Here is a 14,886-nt window from a genome sequence, read left to right on the forward strand (position 1 = left end):
CAAAAAGTTTGGTGCTGTACCTTAATAAGTGTAAAATGCACTTCACACACACACAGATCGGTATAGCGAGATGTCACGTTTATTTATGGGTTTGCTTATTGTGACAGTTCACAGTCTGGTCCGCTCAGGTCTCAGCTGTTCCAAAGCTCCCCTCCGCTCCTCTCCCGTCTCACGAAAAAGGGGAAGAAACTGTCATCAGACCAAACGCCACCAGCTGTGTTCTCACCTGCCTCCCCAGCACCGCCCCATTGAGCTCACTGCACCACTCCTCCCCTGCAGCCGAGCCAGGGACCACACCTCCACCACAATAAGATTCTTACATAGAATTTTTAGGTATCTGTATCTACTTGAGCATTTGTTTGTTTTTTTTGACAGTGTTTGTACTTATACTCCCTCACTTTTAAACACAAATATCTCTTCTTACTACTCCTTAGTTTTCAAAAAGCCTTCCTACCTTAGGTTCAAGACATTTTGTGTGTGTGGGTATTATTTCCCATCACTAATCACCAGATCAATTTTTGCCTAAACGGAGGGAATAAAAACCTTAGAAGACAATCCTATTGGTGTATTATGGTGCTTGTCACACAGGTAGAGATGAACCAATTTATGCATCATTTGTTGTACTATACTATATGTTACTATTATATGTAACATTTGTTGAAGGGAAAAATCTGGAAACATACTTTTGGTGCAGATGTCCGCAAGTCGTAGTCACTGTACTTTACCATCCAGCTAATGCTACAGGAGTGAGCACAAAAGAAGTAAAAAAATTTTGAGTGGCAGATACTTTCAAATGCATTTTAACTAAAAGCTCAACAAGTATTAGCAGGTATCCATGTAGGGTGGGTGACATGAACTCATGTAACATCTGCTTATATTTTGTTGAACTCAGTTGGATAAATTCACAAAGACCTAGCAGCATAGTGCAGCTGATCACAACCTGGACATAAAATCTGCTTGTGCTCAAATTATTGTGAGTTACTTCTAAGTGATTCTTTTCCACACACTCCACCACTAAGGGTTAAGGGTTCTCCCACCTGCTTCCCTCATCCCTCACTGTACACCTTATTCTGTTTAGATCTGGAGGCAAAGTCACCCAGAGCTTTTTTTAAATTCCAATTTTCTCTGCTTTTGTACTGCATAAAAGATGTTAAAGCTAAGCACATTCATTAGAATTAGAGTTTAAGTGGAAATACAGTTTGCATTCACATTTACCAATATTTTTTTAAATATTATTATTTTAATATGACATGAAGTTCAGTCCATTTTACATAACAATCGTTGGCAGAAATGTCGTTCAAAGAGCTACTTTTTACTCTTATACTTTGAGTACTAGAGCTGTACTTTCATTACATTATTTACTAGAATTTCAAATCAGTACTTTAACTTTTACCATAGTATTTTAACACAAGTGTTTATACTTCTACTTAAGTTATTTGTCTACTGTGTGTCGGAATCCAGCTTTTTCTCACAGGGACAACTTTTCATGTTTGTGTATATGATGCATCATTGCCTCTCTTCACATGCTAATGGTTTCACAAGAGTCTGGCTTGACTTATATATTCACATTTATTTATTTTATATTTTATATTTATATTTATTTAAAAAGTATAGAAATGTAATATATTTGGTCTTTTAAATTAATTGGAGTATAACTGATACAAAATGCCCAAAAGTACAAAAAATTTGCATTGCACTTTATTTATTTAATTCCTTTAGGATTTACCCAAGAATGACCTTAGTTAAAGAAAAACAATGAATGATGATATTCTTTACTTATGGTACGTAGTACTTAGAGCATGACGGATTTATCGGCAGGCAGATGTTATGTAAATGGACTGGTTCTTATATAGCGCTTTTCTACTCTTCTGAGCACTCAAAGCGCTTTACACAACTTGTGCATTCACCCATTCACACCAGCAGATTTTTGTAGGTGCTTTCTAACTAACATTCACACACACTCATACTCCGATGGATGCATCCGGAGAGCAATTTGGGGTTAGTATATTGCCCAAGGATATTTGACATGCAGACTAGGGGAAGCCAGGAATCGAACCACCAACCTTCCAATCAGTAGATGACCTGCTCTACCACTTATTTTACACACAGTTCTACACTCAGCATTGTTCCAAATGACACTTGTCTGGGAAACCGAGTCAGAGTGAGATATTACTGTCTTTGGTGTTCTCATGAAGCACAATATCTAACACAGTGACACACAAGTGGAAAATCTCCTGTAAGTGTTGTGATAAAGACCAGTGATGTGATCACTCAGAACTAATTTCCAAACCTCTAAGGCAGAGGTGTGAAATACCCAGCCTGCTGGACAGAACTAGCCCCTGGATGGTTTTGGAGAGTCTGAATATTGCACAGAATGAGGGCCTAATGGATTTTCTTTTAGCTTTATTTTTGCACCAGGAAGTATTGTGTTGCAAGCCATTAGTGTCCTACTAAGCTGTTAATGTAATCAAAGCCAGAGATGTGTCCATTGAGGACTCTATTGATTCAGAGACATTAACCATGTCCTACCATACCACACTGAAGTTAGATTTTTAACCATCTAACTTTGTAGACTGCGTGGAAGTGGAAGAACATAGATGTGCTGAAATTGAACTTAGTTCTTTCGAGGCATAGCGACTTATCTTATATAGGTTATTATAGGTGCAGTGGTTTTATTGGTGTGCCCCCCTGGAGTTCAGATAGCACTGTTTATAGCCCATAAATTAAAGGCACACAAATTAACTAGACCATACAAGCGAAATGCCCCCTACAGAGTAACAGAACACCCAGATCTCCTAAATGTAAGGGTCAACAGTTTATGATGTTCTTTATTCAGATTTTGCTTCGGCTTTCTCTTCCCCACCTCTAATCTGGACAAAAGCTGTTGCAAGCAAAAGTCGTTTTGAAGGTTTCAGCAAAGTAAGACCATTCGCTTTAGGAAATAAATAGAAATCTATGCAAATAAATCTAAAGATTTCTTTAGTTATTACATGTGACTTAATATATGGAGATCTATGACTATGATTTTTTTTGCATGTGTAGATTAAATGGGTCGTTACCAACATCTGGTGAGAAATTCATGTCAGTAGCACCTTTAGAAATATATTTATTTTGAATATTGGTGCCATATTCGATACTTAGTGTATCTGCTGTATCTTCTCCTGACTAAAGCAGTAACTCTCCAAACGTAAAGAGTCTAAAGGGTCAAAACATTGCTGGTGGAGACAATACAGTATGTCTCCTCTGAAAATGTTTAGTATTATCAGTGCACTAATCACAACAGCGTCCTCCCTCAGGAATGCTGCAGCCACGGTTGGCTGCCACTTCTGCCGTTTAGGTCCATTATTTAATCTTGTTTACATTTAATAAACATGATGGGAGCAAGTTTGATTTTATGGCTATCCACATACAGAGAACAGATCCTAGGCTGATACTGTGCTGCACAATAAAAACACTTAAATAGTGCTTGTTGTTAGTTGTTTGAAAGAATTGCAGTTCTGAAAAGGATTAAGTGGAATGCGAGCCCAGATGAGATTTTGATGCGTTTTGATCCTGATTGGCCCTAAGATGACCCAGAGGATAACAGTATGACCTGTTTTCTGCTCTTGTTTTCAGTGGGGATCCTCAGTCTACCTGTGTTACAAGAAGTCTGTGGCCAAAACCAACACAATAGCGTACAAAGCAGGTAAGCCTTTTTAATCTGATAACTGTCAGTGCACACAGATCCAAATACTGATGTGAACCTCTAAGAAATCAAATGGTATGTTGTCTGTAGGTATCTTTCTCTTCTGCCAAATTATTTGCATTGTGGGTGAGAAAAATTTGACTAGTCAGAGTGGATTTTGCAATGCATTTAGAAAGTTACCCACTCTTTTATGAATAATAAATTGTCGAAGTCCTAACTGTTTATTGCATATCGGTTGTTTCTATATTCGCTGTAACTGTGTTGGTGTAGTGATGTTGAGACAAGCGTATTCTGCACTGGCTGCAGGAGGGCACTCTGCTACAGTAATGCTTGCAATTCGGCTTGTTTAAACAAGAATTGAAGTGAAGTGATAAGCCTCTGCATGCCAACATTATTCCCTGCTAGGGAGTTAATGGTTAGCATATATTTACATGTAAGGTGGTGATTATGCCACATTAAATACTGTGTGTCTTCCCCATTTCAAAAACACTGACATAAGATTTTCTGATAACACTATTGGCTCAGAGTCGCCGGGTTTGGCTGAGTCTCAGACTTGCTGACGTTTTGTTGTGTTGTGAATATGCAGCAGACTGTGAAGCGATATTATCTAATGCTTTGGATGAGTCAGCTCACAGAAATGATGCTTATTTTCAACACTTCAAGCCAGGAAGGAAATCCACCAAGCAACAAGCTTCAGGTTTAATCCATATGTGAGCAAAGATAAGTTTGTTCTGCGATGGATGTTTGGTTTTCATGTAGAAATGACATGTGAAGGAGCACTTATAGCTGTGGAGCAGGACATTAGTCAGAGTGTCTAATGTAGTAGGGTATTTAGCACAGGGAACTGCTAAGGCCCTCCTCCTTTTAGTGCGTTTAGTGTTAAAGTTTTGTAATCCAATATATATATATTAGACTAACAGAAAAAATGATTGCCTGTATAATTCAGTGAAACTTTACAGTGTAACCGAGCTTAATAACCATTTTCAAGAAATTATTTGGCTCCTGTGGCACATTTGCTGTTTATTTCAGCATTCTCATCAACCACAGCTAAAGGGCTATATTTTATTTTTTGGAGGAGACTAAAAATGAAGCTAAAGATCATCACCAAGCTGTGGTGAGACTTAGCAAAGTACACCACAAACAAATGGAAGCCATTTGCTTTCAAAGTAAAAGTTTATCTTTAGCACCACAACCATTGTTTCTAAAAATACAACTTTTTACTTTCAGCTTTACCTTCACCAGTTTGTATCGTACTCGTCACAGTTTTCACAACTAAAAAGAATATGACACAGTTTTTCACATCCCACGATACGATATTATCACAATACTTAACGCACGATACGATATTATTGCAATTTTTTAAAATATTTTGCGACATTCAAATTCTGTACATAAAGGTAAACTTTATCAATATTCATTTTATCTAATATCAAAGCCTCGCACTCAGTCTTTCTCTCATTTCAGTCAGTTTTATTGTTGACAAACTGAACGGTTTGTATTACAGTCTAGTCCAACTTAACTGAATGCAACCATCTGGTACAATTATAGCTATTCTGAACTATGCAATTTATGAAAACTATGCAGCCCATTCAGCAACTGAAGAATTTGAAAGTAAATTAAAACAAAATATAATTTAACATTAAATAAAAAAAGTTTTAAACTTAATTAAAATAAAACATGTCTTAAATTAAAATAAGTAAACTGTCATGTTTATTGCTGCCAAAAAACAAGTTAAACACATTTGGACAGTGAAGGAATGTCAGGATTCTTGCTCAGAAAAAGGATCAACATGCTCTGAAGAGTTCCAGTCCACAAAAACTTTTTTTGTAACAAAATATCGATTTCTGCTGTCCCTGTATCGATACATTATTAGCAAACAAAATATCACGATACTACACAGTATTGATTTTTTCCCCCACCCCTACTGTTTAGTAAGTAGCTGGCAAGTGTTTGCAGTGTCATTTACTTGAACTAGCAGAAGTGTCCACATTCCTAATAAGGCATAACTTTAAATCGTAAAGCTCTTTGTGTAACCGCTTAGTTCATATCATCCTTTATCAAGCTGGATGCAGCTCAAGAGTTAAGTAAGTGCCAAAGTAAAATCAGTACTTCATTGTTCTTCATTTGTGTCCACTGACAGTAACTAATTGTCTGAATGTGCGATTATGTAGGACTGTTTGCTTATTACAAAGCCAGGCGTTTCTAGTGACACGTTGCCTCGATAAAGTTGTACATTATCTTTGTGATTATAGTACATTGCACTTGTTTGCTTTTAAGCTTATTAGAAAGGCAATTTTGCATCCACATTAGCTTGTAATTGTTATTCATAGTAGGCTGTTGCCCTCAGCTGCTCTCTAAATTGAGTTCTCAGTTGTTTGTTTGGGGTTTTGTTGTTTCTTTTTTTCCTTCTGTTAGGTTTATTCAGCAGATATCCAGAGGAGGACTATGAGTCATTCCCTCTGCCAGAGTCTGTTCCTCTCTTCTGCCTTCCCATGGGGGCCACAATTGAGTGCTGGCCAGCTAACACCAAATACTCCCTCCCTGTTTTTTCCACCTTTGTCCTCACCGGAGCCTCTGGAGAGAAGGTGAGATAAATGAATGGATATTTGGCCACACTACTTTATTTCTCACTCATCCAGGTGACTTACAAGCTTCTCTGGCAACAGCATTGGATCTGAGAGCCTCCCACTGACTGTTAGACCTCATCAACAGACTTCAACTGCCATCTGTACAGCTGACACGACCACAGAGTCATACACTGTAGTAGGGCACGAGAAAACCACATTGTGCTGCATGCCAGAAGTAAAAATAGGTCAGGCATGTTGCCAAAACCTTATAAACTCATATGTAGTGCTTTGTATTTTAAGGCAGCAACTTTGCATTAAAACACAACAATAAAACAGCCTCCCCACCCCACCCCCCCACCCCCAAAAAAGAATCTACCAGCTCACTAGAAGAGTAAATGCCTGAACACTACTGTAAGGACAAGGTTGTTCCTTTTGTCTTTTTATGGAGCTATTTCTTTTGCTTCTCAGGGCACAACAATGCAGACTCTGTTTCTGTTAATGAGTCACTCTCTCACACATATGCACATCAAACCAGTAACCCGATATATTTAGTATCCCAGTCATGCATTTTCCCATCATAAATCATATCACACTTTAAAAGAGGCATTATTACCTTCAATTCCAGTTATATAAAGGCTAAAATATAGTGTTGTGCGGTGTAAACATTGTTCACGCGGGTAATATAAACTTACTTTGATCCATCAATACGTACAGTTTGATATGTTGAGGAATTAGTAAAATATCCAAATACTTATAGCACACTTCAAAAAGAGGGACAGTTTTAATTTTCCAAGATAGACCTTAGTAATCAAGAAATCAATAGACTTGTGTGATGATCACGGTTAAAGGCCTGGGTTGACTGGAGGGGCTTTTCAGATTTCAAAATGGGCTGCAGCAGTCTTATATTGGAGAGTATTCCCCATAGATAAGGTTACAAGTGCTAAGACATAGAGACAGACAGCCAAGTTACAGTCACCAGTTATCCTAAAACGTGCATGTTTTTGGACTGTGGAGTCCAAAGGAAACTCATTTTTCTCAACAAGCCATCTTTTTATGGTTGCCCAACTTTGCTTTTTTCTATCTTGAATTCTTTATTAAAGAAGAAAGGGTAAATTTATGCAAACAAACCCGGCAGAGGTTCACTGACACATCAGCAGAGGAGCACAATTCCAGTTTCAAACAGGCACACAGGCACATCCTTGGTTTCCAAATCTAAACACAAGCTCTGGCCTGCTGTGCTGATCTCTGGGTTTGGAATGGTGTCCAGTTGTGGTTAGTGTCATATTGACACATATTAGTGAATTATGTGGTAAAACAATCACGATTGAAAACAAATAACATCCAAAGCCTTCCACTGTTTAATCGTTTGCTCTGCTGAACAAGGTCAGTTAGAGGTCAGCAGCAGTTGGCAGTGCCAAACCCTTCTCGGTCTGTTGCTGCTGAGTCAAGTTTCTGTGTGTGTGTGTTTGGAAGGTTGACTCTAAGGGGGATATTTGGTGAGGACAGTGTGTTTGCTGCCTTGTCATTTACTAGCCAAGGTCAGAGGAAGACCCAGCTGGACTCTGGCAGTCTGCAGACTCCATTGATAACTGAGCAATCACGCCTAAGTTAAATATTCTATATTTATTGCCATAACCACAGTCTCTGCTACTTTTTTTGTAACTTTATCGTCAGTTAAAAGGTGTCAAATCTCCAGTTTTATTTCTAGTTGGCTTTCTGTTTCTGGATGAAACCGTAAACTTTGTGGTGGAAGAAGGAAAGTCATTCATAGACATTCATAGAATGAAAACAGTGCTTTTTAATAAAAAGGCTTCATTTTTGACCACAGTGTGTACATAGAAGCAAACACACCCACTCATTGGCAAACAAAGGCCTGAGTTCCTTTCAGAGGAAAATGTGAAAAACGGACCCAAACAGGCAACACAGCTGATAAGCCCGTTAGCTTTGATCTGTGGGAAGGTCTCATATTTCCAGGAAGCAGAGGAGATTTATAAAGCTCAGCTAACTGCTGTTTGTTTGAACCACTGTTGGCATTTCAATGATCAGTAGAAGTTAAACAGCTACACACAGACTGGATGGAAAGTTTCTGGACAGCAAGGACATTTTAGATTGTCGTTGCGCCCTGAAAAGGCTGTAGAATCTGGTGGGCAGGAGCCAGCATTCATTCATTTTGGTACTGGATGTCCTAAAAAGAAATAAACTGCAGAAAATCCATTACAGTTTACATTATGCTAAGAAACCTCGAGGCAAAGCACTGCAATAGGTCTTTACCGCTGCTTAACTCAATTCCCATGCTGTATGTTTCATCAGTGACCTGTGCGGTGTTGCCTCAGTCAACTCACAGGATGCACAAGATGTGGGCTAATTTAACTGTTGATATTACTGTTCAAGTGGGTTTTTTTTTTTTATTATTATGTTAGGAAAATTTTTAATGTAAGAACATTTTAATTTCACTATCTCACATGCTAAGCTGGTATGCCAGTGTGCTGAGAATCAACTTTTTCAGGTTTTGCCAGTATGTCTGCTTGTGTGAGTGAGAGAGGAGATACTAAAGAAAATGACTGGCTTATCAGAACTAATTGGCTGATTAGCATAAAGTGGTTGGGAACTATTTTGATAGGTTGATGGGTTTTAGTTGATTTTCATTTGCAACATTTGCAATGAGCACTGACTGAATTGTGTAAATGAAATCTTTGAGTTTAGGCGGTCAGATAGATAAAGCAAGTAATTTTAAGATGTGAAGTTGGGCATGTAAAATTGCAAATGGCATGATTTTTTTTCTTTTAGTTTATTAACCAGTCACAGAAACACTGGCAGATCAATTATTATTTACAAAAATCTTTTTTTGCATCCTTTTCAAAAGCAAATCTAAACCAAGAAAAGTGTCTGACTGTGGCATTATCACATCACAGAGGTATATAAGTATTTAGACTGTTTCTGGTTTCCTGTGTTTTTATTTCTCCTCTACCAGGTTTACGGTGCTGCCATTCAGTTCTATGAGCCCTACCCACAGGAGTGCCTGACCGATCAGCAGCTCTCCCAGCTGGGTCTCCTGATCCCCGACCCTCACAAACCCTCTCCCTCCAGCTGTATGGCCGCTGGCACCAGCAGCACCGCAAACGGCAGCCCGCGCTCAGTCTACACCAACAAGTGTATCTGCCTGCTCTCTCACTGGCCCTTCTTCGATGCTTTCCGCAAGTTCCTCACATTCCTCTATCGCTACTCCATCTCAGGCCCTCATGCCCTGCCCATTGAGAAGTGGGTACTCTGTGTTTTCTCTCTTCATTTAAAAATTGTATGCTCTGGTTGCTGAACATGTTATTATTTAGTGTTCTAGCGACTACAATGATTGGGTTGTGGAAATATAACTCTTTTCTTTGGCAGTTTGCTACATGGTGTCACGCTGAGATATGTCATTAGTTTAGTTTTAATTGTGTCTGAACCTGGACCTGTGTTTCCTGATGTTAGAGTTGAAAAAGAGAAAATAAATTTTTTTCTCACATGGAGGAAGAAAAAAGGGAACAGAAATTGTGTTTGGTCAGATACATACTTGTAATTCTGCTGGTAAGGTAATGTGTAACAGAAGAGTCATGCTTTGTGTATTTCACTCCTGCTCATTACTGGTTGAACAGATGGATTATTCTGCTGCCTACTGCTGGTATATTTGGCCTTATGTTCCACTCATTTTTCTTCATTCCAGGCACATCTCCCACTTCATGCACAAAGTTCCCTTCCCTTCTTCTCAGAGGCCTCGCATCCTTGTGCAGGTATGTTTTAACTGCAAGAGCAAAATGGTTCTTTGTGATGCTTATTGCATTTAATGCAGGCTAGAATGTTTAACCTGCATCTTGCTGAAGAATGAGTTGATTTCTGAAGGTGTTAGTTCACCCGCAGGGGTGCACCGCTTTTGGTCCTTCATTATGAATGAACATTTAAATGATTCAGTGCAGACTTTTTTTGCGTGGTTGGTTTTATCTCATTTTCCAGCTTTTCTTTAGCTTTCCCCTCATGACAGCCTGATGCTGAGCCAGCCGGTCTCTTCTCCATTACCGCTCAGGTAAGAGCAGCTGTGCTCAAAGTTTCTTAGTGCTAAATGTTAGTTTTGGTGTCAGATCTAAAGAAATATGTGTAAAAGGTCAGTTAGAAAACATATCAAATTGTTGAACTGACAAAATGTACAGTTTGTCAGAAAAAAATTGCACCAGCATGTCCCAAAAAATTTGCAACAGGGTCATATTTACTGCTGTGTAGCATCCCATTTTTGTCTGATACAGGATTTTTGTTTCCAGCTTTTTTTAAATGGTGAAAGGTCTGGACTGCATGTAAGTTATGCTGATGCAATAGATGCAGTAGCACCGTCTTGCTAAAATATTCAAGGGCTTCCCTGAAAAAGCTGCCACCTGTAAATACCTCTCAGCATTGATGGCAACTTTCCACACTTGCACGTGTCAGTTCTAGAGGTACTAATGCAACTCTATATCATCAGAGATGCAGGCTTTCAAACTGAACACACTGATATAATCTGACCCCAGAACAGTTTTACATTTTGCCTCATTACATTTTAAATGAGCTTTGGTCCAGAGAAGAAAGCTGTGTTCCTGGATCATCTTCACATAGGGCTTCTTCTTCACATGATAGAGCTTTAACCTGTATTTGCGGATGGCACAATGACTTCTGGAAGTGTTCTTGAGTCCATGCAGTGATTTCCATGACAGAAACATGTCATGCCCTGTTATGCCCACAGTGGTGCCTGAGATCCTCTTGTTTTCATACAGTCGTGTTCCTGGCCTGTTGCCAGTGACACTCATTAGGTGCAAAATGTTCTCACAGCTGTTTTTTAAGGACCACTTAAATTTCCAGCCTTTTATTGTCTGTGTCTCAAAGTTTTAGAGGCATGTTGGTCCCATCAAATTAAATAAAACTGCATGAAAAATTAAATCTTTGCTTCTTAAATGTTTCAGTTTAAACTGAGATTGTAAAATTCTGAGACCACACAAATATTTATAGAAAAATGTGGGTTCGTAGCCAATGCTCTTACTTTCTTTTGGGTAGGGTTTGTTAGTTTGTACCTGTTTTTGTCTATTCATGCAGATTCTCCTTTGCCCCTGAATCCCCACCAGCTCCAAACGAAAATATGTTTCCAATCTAAAGTTTTTGTTAAATTAGGCGCGGCTTCACTTTATTTCTACAAATCATTGTGATTGTTGCCAGACAGCTCTGTGTGACCTTCATCTGTCCACTGCACTTGTTTTCAAAATGACTTTGGCTGATCCAGATGTTACTTTACAGACTTTAGACATTTGTAATGAGGTTGCAGGTACTGTTCCTTTTGAACACTCTTCATATTTGGACTGCAAGACTGCATTTGTGTATCAAAGCGTCACAGTTGCATGTGACTGTGACGCTTTGACAGTCACATGCAACCACCATTGCAGTGATATGGGTGTTTTTGTTTTTCTGATGAGCAGAAATGCCATATCTGAATTTTTTTTTCTGTTCTTCCAGATCATGTTTTGACTTTCATGGTTCTACTTAAATGGTCATTTTAATATTTTGAACATTAGAAGCACTTCAACATCTTTAATGGCCTTCCCTGTTCTAGTTGAAGGTGTACTATTGGTATCAGTTACCTTAATTTTCCATGGCTGAGTATTACTTTAACGTTTGAACATTTTTATTGCAGTTGTATTTACCTTAGGTTACTTAAAAATCAACATTTGAAGTTTGTCCAGGTACCACATTTTTTTCCAAGAATTGTTGTTACAACAAAGAAATAATCCACCAAATCCAAATTACCTTACTTTCTGTGCCAAGTTTATATAATCAGGTCTGAACTCGGCCTTATATTATAAATATTAGAGTTGTTTGAGAAACCTAAAGCCTTTCTTTCAAAGAATATATACAATAGATTTTAAAAGAAACACTTTAAAAGAAAATCATTTATATATTTATTTATTTAGTGGTGGTCGATTTTCCACACTGCTCCACAACCTTGGGCCAGAGAACGCTGTCACCTTGCTGGTGTTTGCTGTCACTGAACATAAGATCCTGATCCATTCACTACGACCGGCCGTACTGACCAGTGTTACTGAGGCTCTCGTGTCTGTAAGTAACTCCATTCAGCTGTCATAGAGTGCTCTATCTGCTCTTAGTTTCACTGCCTTCTTGTTTTATACTTAATTTAAATGAATGGCAGCATTTACAATTGCAAGAAAACATTTGTGAACCCCTGTCTATATATCTCTATAAATACAATAAAACATTGTTGTAGGTAAAAAAGAAAACCTTCAAATCCAGTCATAGAAATATATAGTTGGCCACTGACTTTTCCGTGATAGAAAAGTGAACTAATAAGATGAGCAGTAAATTTGAAGGTGAAATTAGATAGAGGTGTTTTCAGTCAGATGACAAGCAGGTGTGAGTGGGTGTCCTACTTTTAAGAGTGTGGATTTATCCAAGCCTGACCTTAACATTAAAAGTTTGTGATGCTAAACATGACATAGAACCACCTATACTTACTTTCCACAGGAGGGGTCAACCAACAGAAATCACTCAAGGAAAATGTCATGTTAAAGTCTGAATGACTATGAAAGAACTCTGGGTAACTTCCCAGGACCTAAAGGGCTCTTTCACAGAAGTTAACTCCGTGTTTCCCCCAACGAGATAATACTAAACAACAGCAATTTGAAGTAAAGGGATGCAAGGAGAACACAACTTCTCTTTAGAACATGGACAAGTCAGGACAAGCCAGCAAGCTGTTGAACCAGTGTTTTTGTGGATGGAGAATAGATTGTTTTTATTTCAAATGAGAAGCATTATGTTTGGAGAAAGGAATAATCAGCATTCCTGGATGGGAGCCTTTTTCCATCTGTGAAACATTGTGGTGGTGTCATAGAAATACTTGTCATCACTGATGGAAAAAATTAAGAAAAAATTAAGAATTATACCAGCACACAAATGAAATTTTCAGGACATCTGTGGGTAATGAGGAGAGCCAATGATCTAAAGCATACAAGTACCAAAGAACAGTTAAACATAATGCTTTAGAATGATGAAGCCAAAGTCTGGACCTTAATCCAAACGAAATGTGGAATGTCCTGTATCCACCGTAATTCTGTTGTTACACCTGGACGAGGAGGTCAAAGGAGATAGAGAAGGGAGGGGATGGGGGGTCACAAACATTTTCTTAACACTGCAGATGGTGTTCACGTTTTGTTTTAATCCTATACATGGCTCAGCTATACTGTGAATCTGACCACGTGCACTATAGCTCAGTCCTGTGTTAACTGGAAATTCACTGAAGGAGGTTTGTCTGATTTTTCTGCTCTTGTGCTCTTTTTCACCCTCCTCAGATGATTTTTCCGTTCCACTGGCCCTGCCCGTATATTCCTCTGTGCCCCCTGGCGTTGGCTGATGTGTTGAGTGCCCCCTGTCCATTCATTGTAGGCGTGGACTCTCGCTACTTTGATCTTTATGATCCCCCTCCGGATGTCAGTTGCGTGGACCTGGACACAAACACCATCTTCCAGTAAGCACAATCCTTAAAACCTTCCCACAGCTGTAGGTATTTAGGTAAGAAAGTGAATTTTGCTGAGCTTAATCTTCACCGTGTTCATTGTTCTATACAGCGATCCATACAGCACCTTCTAAGCTATAAGCTCAACATCCTTTGGTCCCTCTATTTTTCAGACAGCATAGCTGCTGGCTCATGAGTTCTAACTTTAGACATCAGGCCAGAGATTGGGTGGAAATGGTTATTTTTGTAGTGTCAGACTTGTTTTAATATGACGAGAATGCAATTTTCTAGCGTGCCAGGTAAGGTCAGTAATGGTTCGCATCATTTTTGGCCTTATTACCAGCCAGACAACGTTGGGGTGGTCTGAAATCCCTCTTGGCCTAACCACTGCTCATGTTGATGTTGGCCTCAGTGTATGTTTCTGCTTTTCTAGCCATGAAGATAAGCGAGCCCTCACATGGAAGATTCTGCCAAAGAAAGCTTGTAAAAACCTAATGAATGTGCTGAATAATCTCTACCAGCAGCTTGTTGATGGTGAGTGCTGAAGCGGTGGGGCAAATTATTGTAAAACTGCATCCAGTGTTGGCGTTTATTTAGTTCATTTCTGGATGTATTTATGGTAAAGATCACTTTCAATGATAATTAGGGTCTAACTAAGGTCTCCACATTGCATGCTCTTCTATTTTTATCATCTGTAGTCACTGATTGTGTTGCCTTTACAATTTGCTCTCCATTCACTTTCCTTTGTCCAGCTCTCCATTCAAATCTGAAAGCCAGCAATAATCCTATCAAAGCATAATCTCCTAATTATCCGTCTGCTCTGGTGTGGGGCTCACTGTATTGTTATCAACTTTTTGCGCGTTTGAGGAAGCATACCCACTGAGTGAACATGAAACCTGCTGCTTCTTGAGCTGTAGGAATCTGAATAATTTAATTTTCTAATTCAGTGAAGTTGAAAATCTAGCCAGTAACTGCCACAAGTGCTGAATATTGATATGCATGCCAGAGGTTGTAGTTGAGACATTTAACCCTGTTGGAAGTCTCTAAATAAGGATATCAACTAAGGATTAAAAAAATGTAATTATGTAATACTAATCCTCATTCACAGTAGGATTACT

At 38.8% G+C, this 14,886-nt stretch overlaps 1 protein-coding gene across 5 annotated transcripts in view; it reads left to right on the forward strand.

The window, feature by feature from the left end:
• Positions 1 to 14,886, forward strand: part of LOC147339464 (C-myc promoter-binding protein-like) — an 86,750-nt gene that overhangs the window by 31,432 nt on the left and 40,432 nt on the right. For all 5 annotated transcript variants that reach the window (XM_086294465.1, XM_086294464.1, XM_086294467.1 and 2 more), the window contains 8 exons: positions 3,616 to 3,685; positions 6,101 to 6,270; positions 9,224 to 9,510; positions 9,953 to 10,019; positions 10,251 to 10,309; positions 12,213 to 12,357; positions 13,605 to 13,780; positions 14,202 to 14,302. In XM_086294465.1, the coding sequence (XP_086150591.1) occupies positions 3,616 to 3,685; positions 6,101 to 6,270; positions 9,224 to 9,510; positions 9,953 to 10,019; positions 10,251 to 10,309; positions 12,213 to 12,357; positions 13,605 to 13,780; positions 14,202 to 14,302 (1,075 nt within the window). The remainder of the gene's footprint in view (positions 1 to 3,615; positions 3,686 to 6,100; positions 6,271 to 9,223; positions 9,511 to 9,952; positions 10,020 to 10,250; positions 10,310 to 12,212; positions 12,358 to 13,604; positions 13,781 to 14,201; positions 14,303 to 14,886) is intronic.

The sequence above is a fragment of the Aulonocara sp. 'chitande type north' Nkhata Bay genome, linkage group LG1 (assembly GCF_057382095.1).
Source record: "Aulonocara sp. 'chitande type north' Nkhata Bay isolate Kocher_YH1m ecotype deep benthic linkage group LG1, A_spYH_male_GT1.1, whole genome shotgun sequence".
NCBI classification, from domain to species: Eukaryota; Metazoa; Chordata; class Actinopteri; order Cichliformes; family Cichlidae; genus Aulonocara; species Aulonocara sp. 'chitande type north' Nkhata Bay.